Below are 23,046 nucleotides of genomic sequence, written 5' to 3'. Positions count from 1 at the left end.
CCCGTGCTCGCACGTGTGCGCGGGGTCACACTCGCGCTAAGCCTGAAGCTCCCACCAAACCCAGAGGACAACCCTCCTTCCAGGCCGCCAGGAGCAGAAAGCCAGCTCCCTGCAGTGCTGCCGGCACGAAGGGGGCAACAGGGCGACGCAGGCCCGGCACGGGCCACTCGGCACTCGGGCGCCACCGAGCGGGGCACTCGGCCAGAGACGCCGTCCCATCCCGTCCCGTCCCGTGGGCCTGCGCTTCTCTGGGTCCCTGGTGCCGTGTGGCGGGGGCTTCACTAGGAAAGCCTCCATGGAAACGAGGAGAAGGGCTGGAGCCAGGCCCGGGGGGCCAGGCGAGCTAACCAGCACGGCCGGGTGCACAAAGGAACGCACTCCTTGCAGCACTTGGGGAAACCAGCCCTTCGTCCTGAGGGGATCTTACCGGCCCAGTCTCAGGAAACTGTACATTTCGTGTACGGTAGCACATGAGATTCCATGATGAACAACACAGGTGGTGCGGGTCACATCGAGCAACCGCTTGGGAATTTCCCACCACATTTATACAGAGGAAAGCTGTGCTGCACATGCTCGTCTTATTACTGTTGGAGTTTTCTTTTCTTTTGGCGGCACTGGAGTTTGGAATTCAGAGCTTGCTCTACCACTTATGCCACTCCTTCAGGTTTTCTGCTTTCATTTTCGTAAGGGGCCTTGTGTCTTTCCCAGGGCCTGCCTTGGACCACAATGCTACTACCCACACCTCTACCTGGCTGGGATTACAGACCTATGCTAGCCTGCCTGGCTTGTGCTTTTGAGTTAGTCTTGCTGGCTTTGGCGCCTCCACGCTATGCCCCGTCTATCTCTCCCTCACAGGTTGTTGGGAGCACAGACGTTTCTAACGACCGTGGCCTGCTGGCGGGGCAGGCTGCCCCCAGGGCCGGTGACAGCGCCAGGCTGGGTGGGAATCTGTGTTCTCCAGCTCATCTGCCGCAGGCCAGGCCTGGCCTCCGTGACTACCAGCAAGCTGCTGTTTGCTGTGTTGGAGCTGCACGGTTGTGGGTTTTGGAGCCCTGGGGTGAACATGAAGCAGTAGAGGAGATGAGGGGGGAAGTGCGTGCACACCAGAGCTCGGCACCAGTCTCCACTGTGAAGTGCTGCCCCCCACCCCGGGACCTCCTTCTAATGTGTCCATGCATACCCAAAGAGGAGGAATCAGAGCCCAGGGTGCCAGCAAAACTGGCAAGGCGGGGGGGGGGGTGGGGTGCTGCAGAAGAGGGGGCTGAGGTCCCCCAGTAGCCAGGGACAGGGGTCTGCTCGGCCCGTGCCCGGCGCTGCTCGGAGCTCAGCAGCTGCGGAGTCAGCTCCAGCTCAACAAACGGATGAAGGGCTGGAGGGGAGGCGGCAGCTCCTCTAGGTCCTAAGCCCTCTGCAGCGCAGAAGGGCGCGGGCAGGCCTGCCTCCGCCTGGACTCCCGACGAGGGGCTCTGGGCAGGGAACTCAGCTTCTTGTTTTGTTAGCTGTAATACTCATCTTTGCAAAATGACTGTGAGGATTACAAGGTAATGCACAGGCCTGGAGCTCGCCTAGCTGATGTCTAATGAATGATGGCACTTACTATGATGTGATGTGTGTGTGTGGATTTTTTTTAAAAAGATATTTGGGGGTACTGGTCCTGGGGCTTGAACTCAGGGCCTGGGCGCTGTCCCTGAGCTTATTTTTTCAAGGCTAGCGCTCTACCACTTGAGCCACAGCCCCCCTTCTGGCTTTTTGGTGGTTAACTGGAGATAAGAGTCTCATGGATTTTGCTGGCTTCACACTTGATCTTCAGATCTCAGCCTCCTCAGCAGCGAGGATACAGGCCGAGCCACGGGTGCCTGGCTAACGGTCTCACCCTGTCACACCTCCCTGTATAACCCGAATAGGTGACGTCGCTCTCCAGGGCCTATGCTCGGTTTATTACAGGACAATGCCACGTGAGGCCATATTATATCACGTGGGCACCTTCAGAAAAGAGGCGCTCAGGTCATGGAAGTTTAAGGAAAACTAATGTGTACTGAGGCTACTCATGGCTTTTATTGCATAACCAGAAGCAAACGAGGGCAAAAAACTAGAAGCACTGTCAGAGACTCGTGATAGCCTTGACGGGAAGGAGCGGCTGTACAGAGTGACGGATTGCCAGACCAGCGCCATACACAAAAGTGGGACAACAAAAACCTCAACCCAATCTCAATCTGGAAAATACACAAACCTCCAACACCCTTTCCAGCATTCCAGCCAACGATTTTCCAACCGCGAGAGAAGGAAAAACGACAGGATGCTGAGAGCAAATCTGCCTTCTCAGGTACTGAAGGCCAGCGATAAGAGCTGAAAATTAAAACTAGAGATGAACATTACAGGAAGAAACAGTGCTAGCCCTGGCGCCGACTTCGTGGGGCTCCGCATGAAAGTAAATCCGGTGGAGAATTAGGTCCTGATGACCTATGAGCCCCGGGAGAGGGACGCGGGGTGAGCGCCAGCGCCAGCACATCGCAGCGCTCGGTGACTCGGTGACTCGCAGGCGCGGCGGCAGCACCGAGCGCTGCGATCACACCCGCGGGAGGAAGGTGACAACCCCGGCTCCTGCTCCTCCACAGGCCAACAACCCCATTCACCACCACCCGGAAGGCCAGGCACAGCGGGACGAGAGTAATTCTGGGGATTCTGGAGGTGACACCTCACGAGGCACACTGTACACACGGACAGTCTCTGGAGACTGGGCTCTGTTCACTTCTTATTCCCCATCATAAGTAAGATCCTGAAATCCCGATCCCCACACCTCATTCCCTGACTGTCTCCCTACGTGAGCACACGAGCCAGCCGGTGTGAGCGTCTTCCCTGGATGCTCTGTCCTTCATCATTCCCCGGCTGTGCGATCCCCTCGACGCCAACCCCCTCATGTAAAAATGGAGAAAATGGCTGCGCCCCACCTTCCAGGGCCCTTGTGAGAAGGAAGGGAATGGAGGAAACTCGGCTCCCCTTTGCCCGCTGGTGTCTGGCCTTATTTTAGCTACTTTCAGGGTTAAAGCAAACACCATAAACATATAAGGGATGAACCTCAGGCATTAGAATAGAAGCTGTCAGAGACAGGGAGGCTCTGCCGCCCCACGCGTGACCAACTCAGGTTCCCACCGGCAATCGCCGCTGCCGGGCACCAGGCCAACACCACTGGACACGGCCAGGGCGGAGGGGACGCGCGCGCATTTGCTCCTTCTGCACCTTCTACACTGGTCTAAGGTGTCTGAAACCCTCACGCCACACCTGCACACTGGACGGCTCCCCCTAGCCTGCTTTGAAAGGCAAAACCCTGGGGAAAATCTGCGGCGGTCAAAGCTGGTCTCCTTAGGCTTTCAATGAGTGGATTCTTTTAAAAAGAAATGTATCTGACGACCGCACAACGTAGCTTGAGGTTCTCCTGCAGGAGAATCTGCCTGTTGCCTTCCCAGGGACTGACTGTTGTTGGGGTGCGGTAGAGGGGCGTTTGAGCAAACCTGCTTCCCAGTCATGGGAAGAGATGACAAGGCAATGGCTGCTGCACTCGCCACCTCCTCTGCGATGCGGTCGGGCCAGAAAGAGGAACCACTTTCCACAGAAATGAAGATGATGGCGCTGGCAGATGAGCCAGAGGGCACTGAGGCCGGGACCCCCGCCCTGGCTCCTCCAGGGCTCCGTCCTACGCGACACCGAGGACACATCCTACACCTAGATACATTTTGGCCATCCCATAATAGCTTTCTCTTTTATCAGGCGAGGAAGATCTAACAAAAACATCCAGAGAGACTTATGGGAAGCAGAGTCGCAAAGCAAGCTTCTCATAGGGGGTGCATCTTCCTATTGCTAGTCAGAATCCTCCCCCCGCCCCATTTGCTTGATTGTTGGCCAAGTATCTGGACTTATTTAAAAAATATCAAAACAGGGCAAGCATTGCTTTTGTACATGTAATTAAGGCTTGCTCACCCTTGGATTATCTAACTGGCTGTTGCACTTAGGAAGCAAGTGGAACAATTATCTTGAGCGAGGCGGCTGGGGAGCTGCAATTGTGACCAAGTGCTCGTCCAGGGAGTGTGGAACTTCACGACTTGTCTCCAACAATCTTGACTGTTGAAATAGGTTGAGTAATGGTGTTCCTGCTGCCCAGCTTAAACACACACAGACTTGATAGTAAGGGGAATGAAGACAGAATCATGGGAAGAATAGGTTTAATCCTAAAATAGCAAACCCCAACATAAGTGAATGTAATTACCAACCAAAGGGAAGATTACAGATGCATGTGCTGGCCGCAGTCATTTTAGGCAGCAATTTACTGTCGGAAAGAGAAGCATTCACATTGCTTCTCTCTGAAGGACTTGGTGTTCAGAGGAGGGGAGGGGAGTGAAGAAGGCGTAAACTGAAGCCAGGTGCCGGTGGCTCACACCTGTCATCCTAGCGACTCAGGAGGCTGAGATCTGAGAATCATGGTTTGAAGCCAGGCCAGGCAGGAACGTTTGTCAGACTCTTATCTCCAATTAACCAGCAAAATGCCAGAAGTAGCGATGCGGTCCAAGTCATAGAGCACTAGCCTTGAGAGAAAAAAAGCTAAGGGACAGTGCTCAGGACCTGAGTTCAAGTCCTAGTACTGGCACAAAAGGGAAAATACAAAAGCTTCAAAACACAAAGTTAATTTGACAGTGAACTGACAAGTCTTCCAGAACAAACTTAAAACTCTCTAAAGGAAGACAACAAATGCAGATGCCCAACAAGGTAGCACCAATAATGTCCACTGCACAATCAAAAGTTTGTAGCTACATGGAGCAGGAAAATGTGGCTCACACACAAGGAAAAAAGATGACCAGAAGATAGGCTTGTGTCAGCAGATACACTTACAGTACCTAATAAACGTGCGTCCAGATTAATGGGACGATTTAAAGACATATTTTATAACTATATCTGAAGCTCTACCCAACAAATGAATACAATGGGAGAAGATGAATAGGGAATCCAACACGGTAAGAAATAAACGATGGGAGGATAGCAAATGAACTTACAGACTGGCAAGGGTCCTGTATTTTTTGTAAGATAGTAAAATACAAATTTAGACTGTGATAAAAGAAGGATGCATCCTATAATCTTGAAGTGTACTAAAATATTAGTTAAAGATATATAGCTATAAACCCAACAAAAGTATAAAAATATTCAAAATTCAAAAAATATTCAAAAACATTAAAAATATCCAAACTAACCCAAAGGCAACAAAGAATAAAAGTGAAAAAGGCAGAAGCAAAATAGCAACAAAAACAAAATCAACAGAAAGGGAAAAAATGGTAGAAAAATGACAGAACGAAATATAACCATTACATTAACTTTCAATCGACTGAACTTTCCATTTGATAGGTAAAGACTGCCAGATTAAACTAAAGGTGCAAAACACAGTTAAAGGCTGTTTTCAAGAGATGAAATGAACCTTTCTTTTTTTTTTTTTTGTTTAGTACACAAGTCATATTCACTTAGACCATATGCTTGGTAATAAAAAAACAATCCCAGTGGTTTCTAAAGATTACCATCTTATGGGTTATGCTCTGTCTCAGAAAAGAATTAAATTAGAAATCTATTACAGGAAAATACCTAGAGAAGCAATAAATACTTGGAAATTAAAGCACTGTAATTCTAAATAACCAGTACGTAAAAGCAGAAATCACTAGGTGAATTAGAAACTATTTCAAGGTGAAGCAAGCCTGAAGAGAGAAGTCCATGACACTCTTATCTCCAATTGACCATCAAAAAAATCAGGAGTGGAGCTGTGGCTTAAGTGGTAAAGCACACGCCTTGAGAGAAAAAGTTAAGGGACAGCACCCATACCCTGTCAAGTTCCACGACGGGCACAGAAGAAGGAAGAAGAATAGAAAGAGGAGGAGAAAGACAAGGACTGAAATAAGAAGCTAGAAAAATAAAAGTGAATTAAACTTTAAGTAGAAGGATGACCAAAAGAATTACACAGAAACTGTACAACTGAGTAGTTGATATTATCTGCGATGAAAAATTCACTGGATGGTCTTGATAGCAGATTTCATCTTGATAGCATATTTGTCCTATATGGATACAGAATTAGTTATGTTTAGGAAAAAGCAAGAGTTAAAGAAGGAAAGAAGAGGAGATGAGGATCGAACACACACGGCTGATACATCCCAAGTTCTGCCAGCCAGGTGCTGGTGCTACTTAGGAGGCTGAGATCTGAGAACCAGTTTGCTACCAGCTTGGGCAGACAAACATGCAAGACTCGTCTCTAATTCACAAGCAACAGTGGTCTGAAAGGCACAGCTCAAGTGGTAGATGGCTAGCTATGAGCAAAAAGGCTGAGTCTGGGAGGCCCTGAGTCGACAGGCATGGTGGGTGCGTTCATTCTAGTCTGGAGGAGGCTGGGGAAGGAGGATTGTAAGTGGAAGGCTAGGAATGAGAGGTGTGGCTCCCAAAGTAGAGAGCCAGCCTCAAGTGAAGAAGCCAAGGGAGGTAGTGGCGCCCTGAGTTCAAGCTCCAGTACCAGCATGTGCATGTGTGTGCGTGCGCGCGCACGCACGCACACACACACACAAATAAAATAAAATAAATCAACCCAGACCAAAGTCCCCTTCCCCCAACCAGCAGCAACCCATTAAAAACCCTCACAGATTTAAGACTAGTCAGACGTGGTCTCAAAAAACCCAACCAAACCAGGAAGCAGTAACAACAACAGTGTTTAGACTTAGTTCTGTTAGCAACAGGGGGCCACTGCTATTTCCTAAGCACTGGAAGAGCCCCAATGGCAGGGCTGGGGAGTCAGGGTGGAGAGGTGGGGCAGAAGGCCCCATAGAGGGGGTGACAGCGCTTGCTGAGGTGGGGAGAAGGAGATGGTGACAACTGAAACAAGAAAGTCACTAGAGGGTCTCCGTAGTATTGGACTAGAAAATGATTTGTGCAAGATTGGAAATCTTTTATAGATTTCCAATAGGCAATCTTGTGAGGATAGATCAATATAGATTATGCAAACTGAAGAGAAAAAAGGATGAAGACTAATGAACAGAGAGAGCCTTGGGGAAATCTGGGCATCACCAGCATAACATGTGATTAACGTGAGTCCCAGAGGAGACTGAAAGGAGAAGGCAGCAGAGAAACATTCGAAATGTTCTAAGAACAATCTGTCCATCCTGAGTGCCAGAGCCAGTAAAGCTGTCTTCTGAAACTAAGGGTGAAACGGACTCTTTCCTAGACAAATGGGAAGCGAGAATCTGCTGCTAGCAGAACAGCCTACCAAAAGCCACAAATGGAGGTTCTTCAGCAGGCAAGTGAGTTCAGAGGCTAATTTAAGTCCACATTAAAAAAAAAAAAAAAGACAAGGAGAACTGGAAAAGTAAATATGTAATTGTGAGACACTGTGTAAATTTTTTTTCTTTTCTTGTCATGATTGATTTAAGAAAGCAACTGCATAAAATTACATGTATGTAGCAGAACATTAGGCCTATAACAGACATGCCCATATTTTGTATATGTCACATTTACACAAAGGAAATATGCAGACGAAAGGCTTTATTGAGCTAATGAAGTGAGAGAAGTAACAGAAACAGAATGTAAAGTAACAGAATGGGTTGTTGAGTCTGCAATGCTCATGGAAGTGCTAGGCACAGCAGTAATACCTCAAGAATTGGGCAAAGGGAGTCATGTTTCCATATTTAACTGGAACTTAGCTAGCTTAAATCAGAAGCTGAGTCAGGCATGGTGGCTTTTGCTTGTAATTCTAGTACCTGGAAGCTGGTAGAAGGATTGAGAATTTGAGGCCAGCCCGGTTACATAGTGAGGTGAAGGCCAGATTGGAATACACAGGAAGATCTTGCCACACAAATATCAAACAACACAAAACATGAGCTGAATCAGAGAAGCTAGATGCATCATCACATAAGCCCCAGAGTACCACTAAAAACTACCCAAACAAACAAAAAACATCCTGACAAAACCATTTAAATGCTTCACTGAAAAAGATATATGGATGGCAAATAAGATATGAAAAGATACTCAACATCATAAGCAATTAGGGAACTGCAAATTTTCAAAATGAAATACTACTACTTGGCTATTAGGATGGCTGACTGTCAGTTCTGGCGAGGGTGAGGGACCACCGCATCTTGCGGGGAGAGCGCAGTGGTACCCTTACCCTTGCTTTGGAAGAATTTGGCAATTGAAATAACTCCAATTATGGCTGCTGTGGTTTGGATACTGCATGGCCCCTCCCTCACTCATGTCTACGTGTTAAAAGCTTAGCTCCCTTCGTGAAAGGCGCTGTGGCTTTTTAAGAGGTCACTGAGGAAGGGGTGTCCTCTAAGACAATGGTGAGACTGGGCTTTCAGGCCTGCTTCTTGCTTCCTTCCTGTGCTCTGGACAGAACGTGTTGCCCTTGGCAAGAGCTTAGGAAACCTGATTTGGACTGGACCCTCCAGAACAAGGAATCAAAAATAACCCTTTCTTCTTGAATTTACTGTCTGAGGTGTTTTGTTATAGTGATAGAAACTGTCCAATAATAACCTTAACTTCTAGATCCTGACCCAAATGACCTGAAAACTATGTCCACATAAAAGACCTACACCCAGATGAGTTTTCCGAACAACTACAAAAATCCGGAAGCATCTAAAATTTCTTCTAAGAGTTGAATGGAAACACAAACTGTGATATATTCCGACTAGAGAAAGTTTTTCAATGATAAGAAATTAATTAGGCCACCAAGGACACTGAGGAACCTTAAATGCTGATTTCTCAGTGACAGAAGCCAAATGAAAAAGCTACATCCTGTTCAGCCACATGACATTCTAGAAAGACAAAATTAAGGGGATAGTAAAGTACTAGTTGTTGCCAAAAACTTGGGCAGAGGACAGGTAGAGCACAGTGACTGGAGGAGGGGCAGTGAAACTATTCTGCATGGCAGGCTAATGGTGGATACTTTTCATTAACACTTGTTAGAACCCACAGAGCATACAACACTAGTGTCATCATAGTTAGTTACCAGTAAGTCTTCAATATTGGCTCATCAACTATAACAATATACTACACTATATTCTAGCCAAGCTGATGGCACCATTTACAGGTGACTACAGTGAGTACCGGTTCTACCTACTAAACTATGAAGAATGTCTGGGCTTCCTTCCAAGTCAGTGCCCTTCCTGTATCTTAAACCAAGACTCCAGCTTCTCCCTGTCAGCATATAACAACACCTGGCTGCCAAACTTCTTCAACCCAGCCTATACAGAAACAAATAGCAAATTAGGTGCCCTGTATCCTTGTCTTTTTTTTTTTTTTGTTTAAAGTCAGTAGCAGCACTGAAGTCACGCTTGGACACATATTCTGAGGAAGAAGCATGGACATTATCAAGGGCTGTCACTGACGAGGACTTGCAGCTTTGCAGCAGAGTCAGAGATGAGGCGTTAAAAAGCAAATACATCTTCATTAAGCCATCACCAAACGATGCCTAGAAATGTGGCACTGCTCTCAGTGCTGTCTGTATTTCAGGTTGCTCTGGACTCTCCTGAAATGATTGGCCAGCTGCTCTTGGTGCCAGCCAGCTGAGACATACAGCCAGCTTTTCTGTTGCTATGGTAACAGTAGCCTGGCCAGGCTTTCCCCATAAAACACAAAACCCCCTGCAATTCAATAAAAATCATGAGCAAGTGTAGTTGTCTACATCCCTGAGTAGGAAACTGGGCTATAAAATCCTAGTTCACAACAACACTTGGAATAAGAAATACTGGCTCCAAATTCTTACGACAGAGTTGAATATTTGAGAAACGAAAAGACCAATTTCTCAAAGGCTCAGTTATAAAAAACCCACCAGCATTCAGTTGCCACTGACTAGTAAAGGTGCCGCGAGCAGAACTAACCTTTGTCCCCTCAGAGCTGGCTGAGTATTTGCTGAATGGGATCACGCAATTGTTGGGTAGACGGCGCCTCCTCACTGCTCCTGCTTCCTCCTGGCCAGAAGTGATTGTGCAGGGAACCTCGGCTATGGGCTTTCCAGAGGCCCCCGTCTTCCACAGGGGAGGCGCTCAATCCACTATGACAAAGCTCTTCCTCCAGTGACTGCGTCTAACAGACGCCTCTTAAGAAGAGGCACATTGTCATCCAGTGGCCCGTTCAAACCTCCAATGTGGATCTTTAATATGGGGCTTACTGGAGTGGACTTTTCTATTCATTCTCATCTAAGGAATAGGCAAAGTGCCTAACTTTCTGTGATTAAACACTGACAAGGGAAGCATTTGGATCTTCTTGGTTACTCAAGGTATCAATGAGAGCCAACCAAGAACTATATATGAAATAAATGTCTTCCATACATTTTATATGCTGTACCATAGTTCTAGTTTAGGACAACTGTGAAGAATACCTACAAGTCATAATGCTGTGAAAAAATCCATGCTGTCAAGCGTGCCGGCTCCCTGACACTGCGGTCCTGACACTGGTGTCGTGAAGTGGCTGCTGCGGGGGGAAATGCGTCCCGAGGGGTTCACAGTGCCCCTGCAGAGCACCGCTCTGTCCTCTGCGCACACGAGCTGGTGCCTGGCAGAGCTATGCCCACAGCAGTTACTACGCACTTCCTTCAGCTATGGGTCCACGGATACCAACGGATTTCTTGTGACTTTGGACATGCTACTCTGGCAGTTACTGTTCCACATACCCCACTACTGTCTCCCTCTGTCAGAGCAAGCTTGGGAAGGACTACAGCTGAAGGGTGAGAACTAGAACATGCATGTAGACACACACACACACACACAAGCACAAGCGGATGCACGGCTGGTTAGGGAAGGCCAACCAGGTGTTAAGGTTCCCACGAGGGTACTGCTGACGTGGGGAGAAGAGCGAGGCACTGGCTATCAGACTGGGGACAGAAGCCTGGGCCAGCAAAGAGGTCTTAGGAGTGACTGATGGACTTTAGGTAGAGCTAACCTCCACACATCAAGGCAAGTGTGTTGACTGGGATTAGGTCAGGGTTCTGTGAGCTCAAAGGACACCTAACAGACTTGGAAAAGTATCATAAAGATTTGAATTTATCTCTTCAATTTCCTCAAGAACTTTTTCTCTTGCTTAGACAACTGTCTAATTGTTCTAACTGGCCTTCCTGCTTTCAGTGGGACTCAGCCTCAGGATAAGCAGCAGCTCCTGCAGACGGGGCCTTTTGTGCCCCTCCCAGCAGATTTTCACCCCCAGTTCCTCCAGTGTGCCTGCTCTATTCACGCAGGTCCACCTGTAATACCCTTTTCTTTTTTACCCACTGTGAAGTCTTCCCTGCCCTCTCATCTGTTATGGGAAGTTAAAGCAACTATAGACACAATGAGCCGTGCTAAGTATGTCGACTTAGTTTGGGCTTCATTGAATTTAGGGGTGGTTGGTGGTCCTAGTTAAGAATATCCTATTTCAGGAGTAGCCAGCCAACATGAATTCTCAAAGGCAGCTACCAATAAGCCCAAATTATTGACATAAGACTTTGCAAATCAGCTAAAAAGCATGGTGAATGTTGGAAATGGACTCTCATTGACAAATAAAAGCTATTAAAATATGTAGATAGGATAAAATACTTTAGACATAGTCTCACCTCTTGCTTGGAGAAGGAGCAAGTGTAACTTAACCACTTAGAATACCATTTGAAACTTGGAAAGTTTTTGTTCATGGATTACAAGAGGAAAAGTCATACTTTTATAATGTTGCCCCATTTCTGATGGTGAATGACAGAGCTAAAGGATCGCCAGGGGTGAAAAGCAGGTTGTGGGAACTTGCTTTTAAGTGAGCATTTTGTAACTGGACAACAATGTGGTTGTGGGGGGCAGCTGATCTTTCTTCAAAGTTCCTTAGTTTTTGACATAAAGAACACACAGGTTACACTAAATCACTCGAGTCTTTTCAAAGCCAGGCCTCTTGGGGACGGTGGCATGTGTCACGCTGTGTAACTCTGAGTTTACCTTTCCCACTGACTGCTGAAGTTACTGAGAACAAGGAATGGATCTTTCATCTCTAGACCAATGCTTAACTTGGTATCTAGCACAAAGAAATACATAAACAGCATGACAAATGGAAAGGACACATGATTAAGAGTTGTGAGACTGTTTTAATACCAGTCTCAACAACAGCTTGAGTATTTAGTATGTGTCAAACATAAGTGTTAGGCACTTAAAACAGTATTTCATTTCATCTTCGGGGCAATTCCAAGAGGGAAACTGTTATTTTGTTGAGGAGGAAAAAGAGAGCCTTGCTTATTCAGTATCATTCAGATCACTGGTAGAAGAGTAAATCTTGGAACCCAAAGTCTGGTTGTATCTGAGCACATGTTTTTAATGTCTACGTTAGAAGTGTGTTCCACGGCTAACTTTAGAGAGCTTATACAGAACAAAATTGCCATGTGTCTTCCCCTATCTTTCTTGTCTGTATGCCGAGACTAAAATGATTTAGGCTCCACTATGGTTTGAATGTTGCCTGTGCCCAGAGGTCTATGCAATCAGGGCTTGGTCCCAAGGCGCCCCTGCTGGGAGGTGCCCAGGCCTTCTGGGATGCCCTCTTGGTTACTGCGTGCACGCCCTTAGGAAGGGCAGAGGGACCCTGGTGCCATGCACTGTGCCTCCTGGGAATGCTTACTTCAATATGTGCTCCTGCCATGAATGCGCCACCCTTGCTGGAGGTGCACACCGCGGGGCTGCCAGGCCTTGGACTTGACACTCCCAAACTGTGAGCTAAAGAAACCGCTCTTTCTTCCTAAGTAGCCTGTCTTAGGTACTTTGTTGTAGTAGCATTAAGCTGACGTGGGTGAACTCATAGCCAATCTGAGCCACAAGGTTTAGAGAAAGGAAGTGAAATGGCACTGATGACGGACTTAGTCTACAGACCTGTGGGATGTGCGGAAATGCTCATGCTGCCCGCTAGCTTGCTTCAGGTACTATCATCCAGAGGGAAATCACAGTAAGAAGAACTAGCTTCCTCCTTAGGCACATCACAGGATGACAGCACGAGGCCACGCCTGCTACGCTGACGGGGATTCTGGAATATCGACTGTACTTGGTTGCCAGGAGACTGACACTGGCTGGGTCCTAACCTAAATCGGCATTTCTGGAGAAGTCAGAATTCTTGCAGCATGTCATTAAAGTATCCAATCAGAAAAAGCAACTGAGGGCATTAAGATGACTAAAATCAATGTCATTTTCAGAAAGGTGTTCAACAGAGGAGAATAAACACACAGAAGGAATTACTATTATTGGTTTTAAAAATTTACCTTCTTGACAGGAGGGTCCCCTTTGGACTGATGATATGAGGGAGACGTCTTCGCCTGAAAGTACAGCAAACATTTCAATGCCTTTTTAGTTACAGCCTAGCTATATTTGACTCACATTCAAATACTTCAGCTTAAATTGTTGCAACTGATTTTGTAACCAACCTATTCAACCGAAAATGGTGTGAGACAGATATTTTCAGAGTATTAATGAAAATATTTTATTTTAGGTTCCCTTGAAATTTTTTTGGAGATCAAAAAGTCAGTAATTAGCCAAGATAAAAGGATGACTAGGTAGGAAAATTGGAACCGATGGTCCAAGCTGGTTTTAATAAAATGGTAAGAATGACATGGAGTCAGAGCTTGGTGATAATGTTAGCCAACGGAAGCGGGAACCAGTGATGAGCATTTCTTGCAGAGGACTGTAGGCAAAGAACTCCTTTCTTTCTAGTTCTGTGGCCTGAGTCTCTTAAAGCCTCAGCCTCTCGGCCTCCTAGGTCAAGGCAGGCACTCTACCACTTGAGCTACACCCCTAACTTCCAGCTTTCTAATGATTACCCGGACCTAAGAAACTACTGCTTTTGTCTTCCCAGGCTGACTTCAAACCTCACTCCCCAGATTTCAGCCTTTTGAGTAGTTAGGGGTGCAGGCACAAGCTATCAGTGCCAAGCTAAGAAAGAATTCTTAATATGATAATGCGGATGAATCTCAAGTACTAAAGCTGAGTAGAGGAAGTCAGATAAAAAGGGGTATTTTATGGTTTCATTTACTTAAAATTCTAGAAAATGCAAATGAATCTATTTTTATAGAAAGGTAATGAGCAGGAGATTGACTAAATTCTTAGTGGTGATAGGCCACTATTTTGGCTGTGGCTATGGATATAAGGATGGATGTATTTGTTAAATTTGTACATTTTAAAAAGTATAGCTTATATCAATTATCTCCAAAAAAGCATTTAAATAAATTTATGCAACATAGCTAAAATATTTGTTACAAAGGAATTTACACAGGTATGGGAATGTGGCTCAGTGGTAGAGTGCTTGCCTAGCATGCACGAAGCCCTCCCTGGTTTGGATTCCTCAGCACCACATACACAGAAAAATACCAAAATGGTGCTGTAGCTCAAGAGGTAGAGTGCTAGCCTTGAGCAAAAGAAGCCAAGGACAGTGCTCAGGTCCTGAGTCCAAGCCCCAGGACTGGCAAAAAAAAAAGGAATTCACAACTTTACATGCTATACTAAAAGATAAAAAATAAAAGAACCTATACTTCCAATTTAAGAAATAGAAGACAAAAATAAAACCAAGCTAAGTAGAAGGAAGGAAATAATAAAGGGACGAAATCAATGAAATAGAAAAAAAAAAAAAAAGAAACAACAGAGAAAACTACCAAAGCCAAATATTGATTCTTCTTAAAAGATCAGCAAACTAGACAATGAAATAAATGAATGAACATGGTTCTTTAAAAAAAAACCAACAAACCACAACTTAGGAAAATGGACCCAAGGTGAAACAGAAAATAATGAATAACCTTGAATTTCCTAGAGATTGAATTTCTTATAAAGTAACTTTCCCCAATGAAAATTCCAAGTCTACTGTGAATTCTAGCATATATCAAGTACACAGACTAATATGTGAAATTGAGACACTCACTTTTTATTAATCCACTAAGAAAAAAACATAATTGCTACTATAAATAATTCAGTAATGGTAACTGCTATGTCTAAAATGATGGAGAAGCGGGGTCAAGTCCCAGGTGAACAACTGCACTTGTGCTCTCCAGACTCTCCTAACTCCTACCAGTCGAATTGCAAACACCTGTAGTAAACACAATGAGGATGCTTCCTATCGCTGTCCTATCACCGTTCAAGGAAGATCACGTTGCAGGCTTATGTTCTGCTCTTCCGCTCTAACTGTAAGGATAACTGCAGAAGGCACACCTCTGCTTAACGATCAAAACTGTTGGTGTCCAGACTGCCCTTTCAGATTTAGCAAAAATTACACCTGACAGTCCTTGCTATAACATGCCATAACATTAATACTCTGGAAATCACTCCAGATGTATGTTGTAGCCTAAAAGAAGTGAACCAATTTTAACTCCTGCTATGCTCTTTTGAAAAGGGAGGAAATAGATTTTCAAAGCAAAGTAGGTTATTTAAGCTTTAAAAAATGACCTCATGAAAGAATCTGCAGACTTTTAAAACAAGCCAAGAACTCGATGCGGTGGTGGACAATTTATCTGAGAAAGCTGCTCTCTGGAGATTAAGGCAGAGAGTGTTTGATGTGGCAGGAGAAATGGCTCAGCAGTGCTCATGAAAGGTCTTATTTTTCATTTAACAGGATTCCTCCTGGAAATGCCTCAGGCAGAGCAGCTTAAAAGGCACTTAATATCCAGGGGCCGACACCAGATTTGGGGATAAGGAGAATGTACTGAGCTATGATGAACTTTTGTGATCTTTGTTATTAATAAAATGATTCCTGACTTAAGCAATCTGGGCTGAAGTTTAAAAACAACAGGAATACCTTCCTTATCACTTAGCTTTTTGAAAGACAAGCCATAATTTTTCGGATAATAAAATGAATACATGTACACTTGTGGAAGTTGAGAAAATATAAGAGAGCAAAAGAAGCAAATAAAAATCACAATCTAACAAAGCAGTGGTAACTACTACTTATGTTTGGATTCACACCGTTTTATGATCTTTTCACATTACACATTGTTAATATTTATTTTGCCATACCATTTCTACAGTGTGGTTTTTCTGGCTACCAAGCAGTTCATTTAGTGTAAAACCAATTTTAGCTACTGTGGGCTATTGGGACATTTCTTTCTATGTATCTGCTACAAGTTTGCAAGTTTGGGAGAAAAAAATCAAATATTCTTAGGTGGAATGCAACCCTTCCCAATGCTTTATAGTCACGTTCACTAAGGCAATGCCCATTCTGTTAGCCCTGCCTAGTACATCCTTCATTTCAGACACTGCAGTGGCAATCTAGGTATTTTGACCTTTTTCTAACTTTCATATCTTTATTCAGTATATTCACTCTTTTCTCTAGCTCTATGAATGTACTGAATACAATTATAATAATTTTAAATGTCCCTGTCTACTTATTCTATTTCTGGGTCAGAAAGTGTTAGTAATTTTTTTCTTCATTATGACATATTTTCTTTATTCATTAAGTATCTGATCATTTTTTAACAAATGCCACACATGGCAAATTCAACCTTGTTGGGTGTTGAATATATTTTAAATTCTTTGCAAGTCCTGCAGCTTTTTTTCTAGCCAAGGTTAAACTCCTAGGAAACAGTTTGATGTTTTTTTAGGTTTTGTTTTCAAGCTTTGTTGGTGTTATCGAAAAGCAGAAGTTAGTCCAGGGTTAATCCTTTCTTCCCTCTCCAGGTTAAGACCTAACTTAAGAATTCTCTCAGTGCTGACCTGTGAATTACAAAACCTTCCAGGCTAGCTAGCAGAAATAGGCATTATTCCTGACTGTCGGTCAGTTTGGGACAATGTCCCACTTAAGATTCACTTGGGTAGTACTTCTGTGATCTCGGGTACTTTCCTTACATAAGCGGGTCAGTTACTCAACTGAATAGTCAAAGAACTCTGTCCCTCGTCCAGTATTTTCTCTTGCAAACCCCAGCCACCTTGGCCTTGCTGGCTTTCTTGTTCTGTCTGGTTGACTGTGAGAGACTAAGCAGCTCTATCTCACTAGGCCCCTTCTGACTCATGGCTTGCAGTTTTTCTAGGTAGTAATTTAAGAATAATCTTATGTTTTAAGTCATTTGTTCTCCTCCCCTAAAAAAATTAGGGATAATTGGCAGTGGGCAAACCAGGTGAGAGTAAAGGAGAGTGCTAGCTCGGGATGTTCCTCCTCCTGTTAGAAAGCCCAGCCCCATCACCAGGGCCTTCATCTCTTGACCTCAACCTAAGCACATTTCCAAGAACACCCAAATACCATCAGGAGACAAACCTGGGGACTGAGCCCTCAACACATGAACTTTGGGAGACACATTCACACCATTGTACTTATAAAAATAGATACACCTGGATTTTTACATGTGTGTCAGGTTAATACATAGTTTTAGGCATTTGCCAGCTTATGTGTTAAAAAAGTAGCATGTTGCTATTTTAATGTAGTTTTTTGTTTATTTGTTTTGCCAGTCCTGGGTCTGGAACTCAGGACCTGGGCACTGTCCCTGGCTTCTTTTTGCTCAAGGCTAGCACTCTACTACATGAGCCACAACATCACTTCCAGCTTTTTCTATGTACAGTGCTGAGGAATCAAACCCAGGGCTTCATGCATACTAGGGCAAGCACTCTATCACTAAGCCACATTCCCAGCCCCTTTAGAGAGAGAAAGAGAGAGAGAGCGAGCGAGCGAGCGAGCGAGAGAGAGAGAGAGAGAGAGAGACAGACAGAGTGTGTGTGTGTGTGTGTGTGTGTGTGTGTTTGAATCACTGGTAAAATATGTTCTCACATTTTATGGGATAATGAAAGTTAAACAAAAGTTCTTAGATCATATTTCCATCAAAGGTAGCTCTAAACCAAGATCGACAATCTTTTCTTAGTACTAATATCATACTTGCTTAGGTCTCTTGGACACAGCCCTTTTCTGTATCATAATGGCTGCACTAACTTGTAGGCTGTTAAGCTCCTACAATGATACAGCTCTGCAAAGTGGTGAGAACCTGGCAGATAGAAGAGATGTGGCCGACTATCCACTTCCCACAGCGATCACTGGGCCATGTCACCTCCTCCATTCATAATATTATATCCTTTCCCTTACATTAGTTACATACCCATTACAATTCTAAACTGTGTATCTGACATTACATTTATATACTTAATTACTATCTAGCTCCTCTACTGGGATAAAGCTACTAATGGTGAGTCTGTTCTATTTTATTTATTTTTGCTGTCACCAATTTATATTTTGTACAGTACCAAGAACAGTGTTCGGCCCAAGGGAGGCATGAAATAGTGGCTAAAATGATTAATCATTTGGCACTAGAATACAATAACAAGATTATTGGAAAAAGGATGGAAGTCTGCTTAAGAAGTTTCATTTATATTAGAATCACGATCATCCCTATGTACTTCTGAGACATATTATGTTTCACTCAATTTATAGGTTTAATTTAGAAAATATTCTTTTGAGAGAGGTGCTAATACCAAACATTAAAATCTCACTTCTTAGTATTTAATTTGAATGTAACCATTATTAAACAGGAGCTAATATTTGTTTAAAATGGACAAACCAAAACAAGGCATTAGTACCAGTATTCTTTTTTTTTTTTTTTGGCCAGTCCTGGGGCTTGGACTCAGGGCCTGAGCACTGTCCCTGGCTTCTTTTTGCTCAAGGCTAGCACTCTGCCACTTGAGCGACAGCGCCACTTCTGGCCATTTTCTGTATATGTGGTGCTGGGGAATCGAACCCAGGGCCTCATGTATACGAGACAAGCACTCTTGCCACTAGGCCATATCCCCAGCCCCAGTACCAGTATTCTTACATTAAACAACTTATAGAACCAACTATTCACCTGTGAATTCAAATACATAAGCAATATACAATAGTTAACAGAAAAAAATTACGACCAGAGAACAGAAATAAATATCATTTTCTGAATAATTACTTGCTAGTAGTAAATACTTCCTTCTGGCATCATTTACAAATTTACTTTTAAAGAAAAAAACATTTTCCCAGACAATCCTAATATCCAAGAGATAAAACCAACTCCATGTTCTGGAGCAAAAGTTAGTGTATTTCACTTACTACTCTCCCTCTGTGATTCTTAAGGGTGTGTGGGCAAGTATAGGTTCATTTAAAGGATCTTCTCATATTTACCTACCAGTGAAAAAGGAAGCAGCCTCAGATGTTCTTAGCTCTCTACTGGTAAGGGCTGACTTCAAGTAATATATTAAAAAACTTCTAGGATCAGGGATGTGGTTCAAGTGGCAGAGCTATGAACTGTAAGGCACTTACCCTAGTGCTACCAAAAAAGTTTCTAGCAAATTCTAAGTATTCTTGGGGTTTTTGTTGAGCTTAAAAATAACAATTTTAGTGCTTCTGATACTCAACCATGTGTTAGCCTATAAGCTGCTCTCAAGAACTGCAAGCTTTGTTATAATAAAAACTGAGATATAGTTAGGTTTGTTTTTTGCCCCTCTGAGTTTATATTAAGTTTGAGTTTGTCAAATTGTCTACTGTCCAATAATAACTTCTAAAAATATCAAGGTAATTTTATCTAATGATAATCAGTGCCAATGAAGATAGTATATGCTGTAAGTTTAACAAAGGAATAATTGAAGATGAAATATAAATTATTTGATCATACCAATACAGGTGACATTTGTTGAGAAAGTAGAACGTTGAGTACTTCAGCTAAAATGACTTGGTTCTGTGCATTTCATTTGTGAGTAAAGTGTAGAGGAAGCAAAAAGCAAAGCCTATGGACTTGCAAGGTCTACTCCACAGCCTGGGAAGCTTCAGACTGAGCAGCTGTGGAATTGGGGGTATGGGTGGGGAGACAAGGAAAGTCATTTGGTCCTTTCTACAGTACCAAAAAAAAGTGTCTATCCAGAGGAAAACAAGCATCCACATCTACATATCCAGAGAAACTTGTTGACAGTCAACTCAAACGTCAGAGTAACTGGTGGTATGAATTGATCAATGATAACAAAAAGAAGTGAGGTAAATATGGCTGGAAGAATGTCTATGTGCCAAGGCCACAGTTTTGAGGATAACTGGTACAGTCATTTTAAGAGTCAGAAAATAAACAAGCAAAGGGCAATTATTATAAATCTCTGTACATGATAAAACAAAAAGCTATTTGATAGGAGAATCGTGATACAAAGGAGGTGGGGTGTTTCAAATGCAGAGCAATGGATACCAGCCAGCTGGCCTCGACAGCTGGACTTGTGATTCACTGGGGCCCTTCCTGGGCTCCCCTCCCCTCCATGCACGTGAAGGAACTGAATCCGGGAGGACACATTTTTCAAAGGAAATTAAGAGAACAAAGTAAAACTTTCATGCACTAAAATTTAATGAGAGCCATAGCACTACAGATTTAGTATCTTCATTGTAAAATTTCTTTCCTCTTTTCCCTCTCTTCTCCTCCCTTCCCTTCCTCTCTTCCTTCCTCCTTTTCCTTCTTTGGTGCCTGTCCTGGGCTAGAATGCAGGGCCTGGGGCCTATTTCTGGCTTTTTGGTGGATAGTTGGAGATAGGAGTCTCTGGAGCAGACTGTGTGAGCTGGCTTATGAACTGTGATCCTCTAATCTCAGCCTCCTGAGTAGCTAGCATTGTAGGTGTGAGCCACGGGCACCTGGCTTAAATTTTCTTAAAATAAAACGTGGTTTCACACAATGTTGAGAAAGCTTAATTAGCACTCTCAATACTATATGGATATATTTTAAAAATCAATTTTTACCAGGTCTTAGTGAAGCCAGGATGATAAAAGATAGAATGGGCTGGCAGCAGAAAAACAAGTAGTGGTGCTAACCTTACAAACATGAGTTGGACACTCAGTTGGTATCTAGATAATTAATAGAATTGCTGTCTGAATTAGTGTTAGAAAAGGTGCCACATATTTGAAGTGTGTAAGAACTTGAGAGTAGTTACATTTATCTTGTCTGCCATTTTATCCCTAGCATCTAACACAATGCCTGGTACACGGTTCAATTCAAATTGGGTAAAATACAAATAGAATATTCTTGGAGTGATACTGAATGAGGAAATTCTAAATTGTTATCTGGGTGTAGCTGGTCCTGAGGTCTTCCCTGGCTTTGCTTCTGATACAACACTGAAAGTTGATAAAATAGAGCAAAGTAACAGGTCCAGTTTTTTGTTATGTGACATTGAAGGCAATCTATAGAATTGTGTGTTACTGAGAAACGAGCAGGGAGCAACAAATGTGGTCACACTTCAGAGAGGAAGTGCAGCTTAATAAAGCACAATAATGATGTCACACTCTGTAGTATGTCCATGCTGGCTTCTGGGATGTCCAGTTCTGTTCTCCCAAAAGTTGTTAATGTGTAAGGCTCAAACTCTGCTCTACTGTCTGCTTTTAGAAAATGTCACAAGAATCAACAAAAATCATATAGTCAATAAAGACAATGAAAAAAAGTCTCAAATGACCAGCATTGCATTCATTCACTGGCATAAAGTGATCACTTAAGAAAGTCCTGTAGGGACTCCACCACCAGTCCTGGAGAACTGGTGATTCCAAGCCCTCAGGCTCGAGGGCCCTCCTGGTCCTCTCAGCTCTCACCGCATCTCCAAGCCCTCAGGCGCCAGGCCCCCTGGTCCTCTCACCGCATCTCCAAGCCCTCAGGCGCCTCTCAGCTCTCACCGCATCTCCAAGCCCTCAGGCGCCTCTCACCTCTCACCACATCTCCAAGCCCTCAGGCGCCAGGCCCCCCTGGTCCTCTCACCTCATCTCCAAGCCCTCAGGCGCCTCTCAGCTCTCACCGAATCTCCAAGCCCTCAGGCGCCAGGCCCCCTGGTCCTCTCACCGCATCTCCAAGCCCTCAGGCGCCAGGCCCCCCTGGTCCTCTCACCGCATCTCCAAGCCCTCAGGCGCCAGGCCCCCTGGTCCTCTCACCTCTCACCGCATCTCCAAGCCCTCAGGCGTGAGGGCCCCCTGGTCCTCTCACCTCTCACCGCACCTGTCTGCACTCACCCCTGGCTCTGGCAAGGGCCCTCAGAGGTAGGACTCACATCCACATCCTCTCATGACCTTCTCAAGGGAAGGACAGAGCTCACTTCTTGCATTTTTTCTGTTTTTATGAGTGTAAATTAGTTGTCCAGGAGGTTTGATTGTAATAGTTCTAGAACCTGTCTTGTTTTCAGTGCTGAGAGGAGAGGCTCGTCAAGCACCCAATAGCATAGACAGAGGATGCCACGCACTCGATAGCCATCACCTAATTTGCTGAGGCTTAGAGGACCTAAACGAGATGAAGACAGGCCTAAAGGATATGGCAAGAAAACACATGTCCCCTTTGTCACAGTAACAAGTCTTACCTGTGTTGGGGCTATCTTTCCTTGTTTAACGTCAGATGAATTTTCACTGAGTTTTCCTACTTTGTTACTTGAGCTGCATTTGTAGCACGTCCATCTCATTTGGCCCTCGATTTCTATGGTGCATTCTTTGTTTTGTAGACAGAATGAATGATACAAATGGCCACAGCTGCAAAATGAAGGCAATCAGTCGATGCTTCTTGTTACCATAAAACTCAAACACAAACTGTGATGGAGTGTACTTATGCATGCTAACGTTCCTAATAGGCTGGACTGAGCTGTGGGTTGTATTTGGCAGGAATCCGGAGAGGAAATGGACTTGCTGCTGACTTTGCTTTTAAAAAAAACCCAGACTCTCATATTTGTGTCCTTGAACACAATCACAGTTCTGTGACTACAGGCCACCTGGAGCATGAGTTACACTTCTGTTCACTCCCAAACTATGAAGCTTTGAAAGTAATTTTAGGTAATTTGAAAAAAAAATCACAAAAATCTAGCAGCTGGAAAAGTGGTAATTATTTAAGTAGTGTGGTAATACTATTAGTGGTCAATCATATCCAAGTTAGGGCATGAGTTAGGACTTGATAAAACATAGATAAAATTTCACTGCTGCACTATTCCTATGAAGAAATTCCCTAGTGGTTACATGAATGACCAAACCCTTAGAAGCTGGGTAAGGAATACAACTCAGTTGTCTTTACTGATTCCTCCTCTTTTTTTCAACTTAAAATGTTGGACTAGCTCGTATATACCTCGTATATGCTCGTGT

The 23,046-nt window shown here is 44.1% G+C and overlaps 1 protein-coding gene across 2 annotated transcripts in view; it reads right to left on the bottom strand.

Moving 5' to 3' along the window:
- Positions 1-23,046, bottom strand: part of Vps8 (VPS8 subunit of CORVET complex) — a 192,355-nt gene that overhangs the window by 1,753 nt on the left and 167,556 nt on the right. The window contains exons 45-47 of one of the 2 annotated variants that reach the window (XM_048347272.1): positions 22,281-22,446; positions 13,262-13,315; positions 10,864-11,960 (exon numbers count right to left, since the gene is read on the bottom strand). In XM_048347272.1, coding sequence (XP_048203229.1) covers positions 11,883-11,960; positions 13,262-13,315; positions 22,281-22,446 — 298 coding nt within the window. In that variant the 3' untranslated portion in view covers positions 10,864-11,882. Of the gene's footprint in view, positions 1-10,863; positions 11,961-13,261; positions 13,316-22,280; positions 22,447-23,046 lie in introns of those variants that run through there. The other variant, XM_048347271.1, reaches the window with a different exon arrangement.

This window comes from Perognathus longimembris, chromosome 5, assembly GCF_023159225.1.
Source record: "Perognathus longimembris pacificus isolate PPM17 chromosome 5, ASM2315922v1, whole genome shotgun sequence".
NCBI lineage: Eukaryota > Metazoa > Chordata > Mammalia > Rodentia > Heteromyidae > Perognathus > Perognathus longimembris.
Note: the sequence above shows the minus strand (reverse complement) of the source record. Positions and strands in the feature narration are given on the sequence as shown.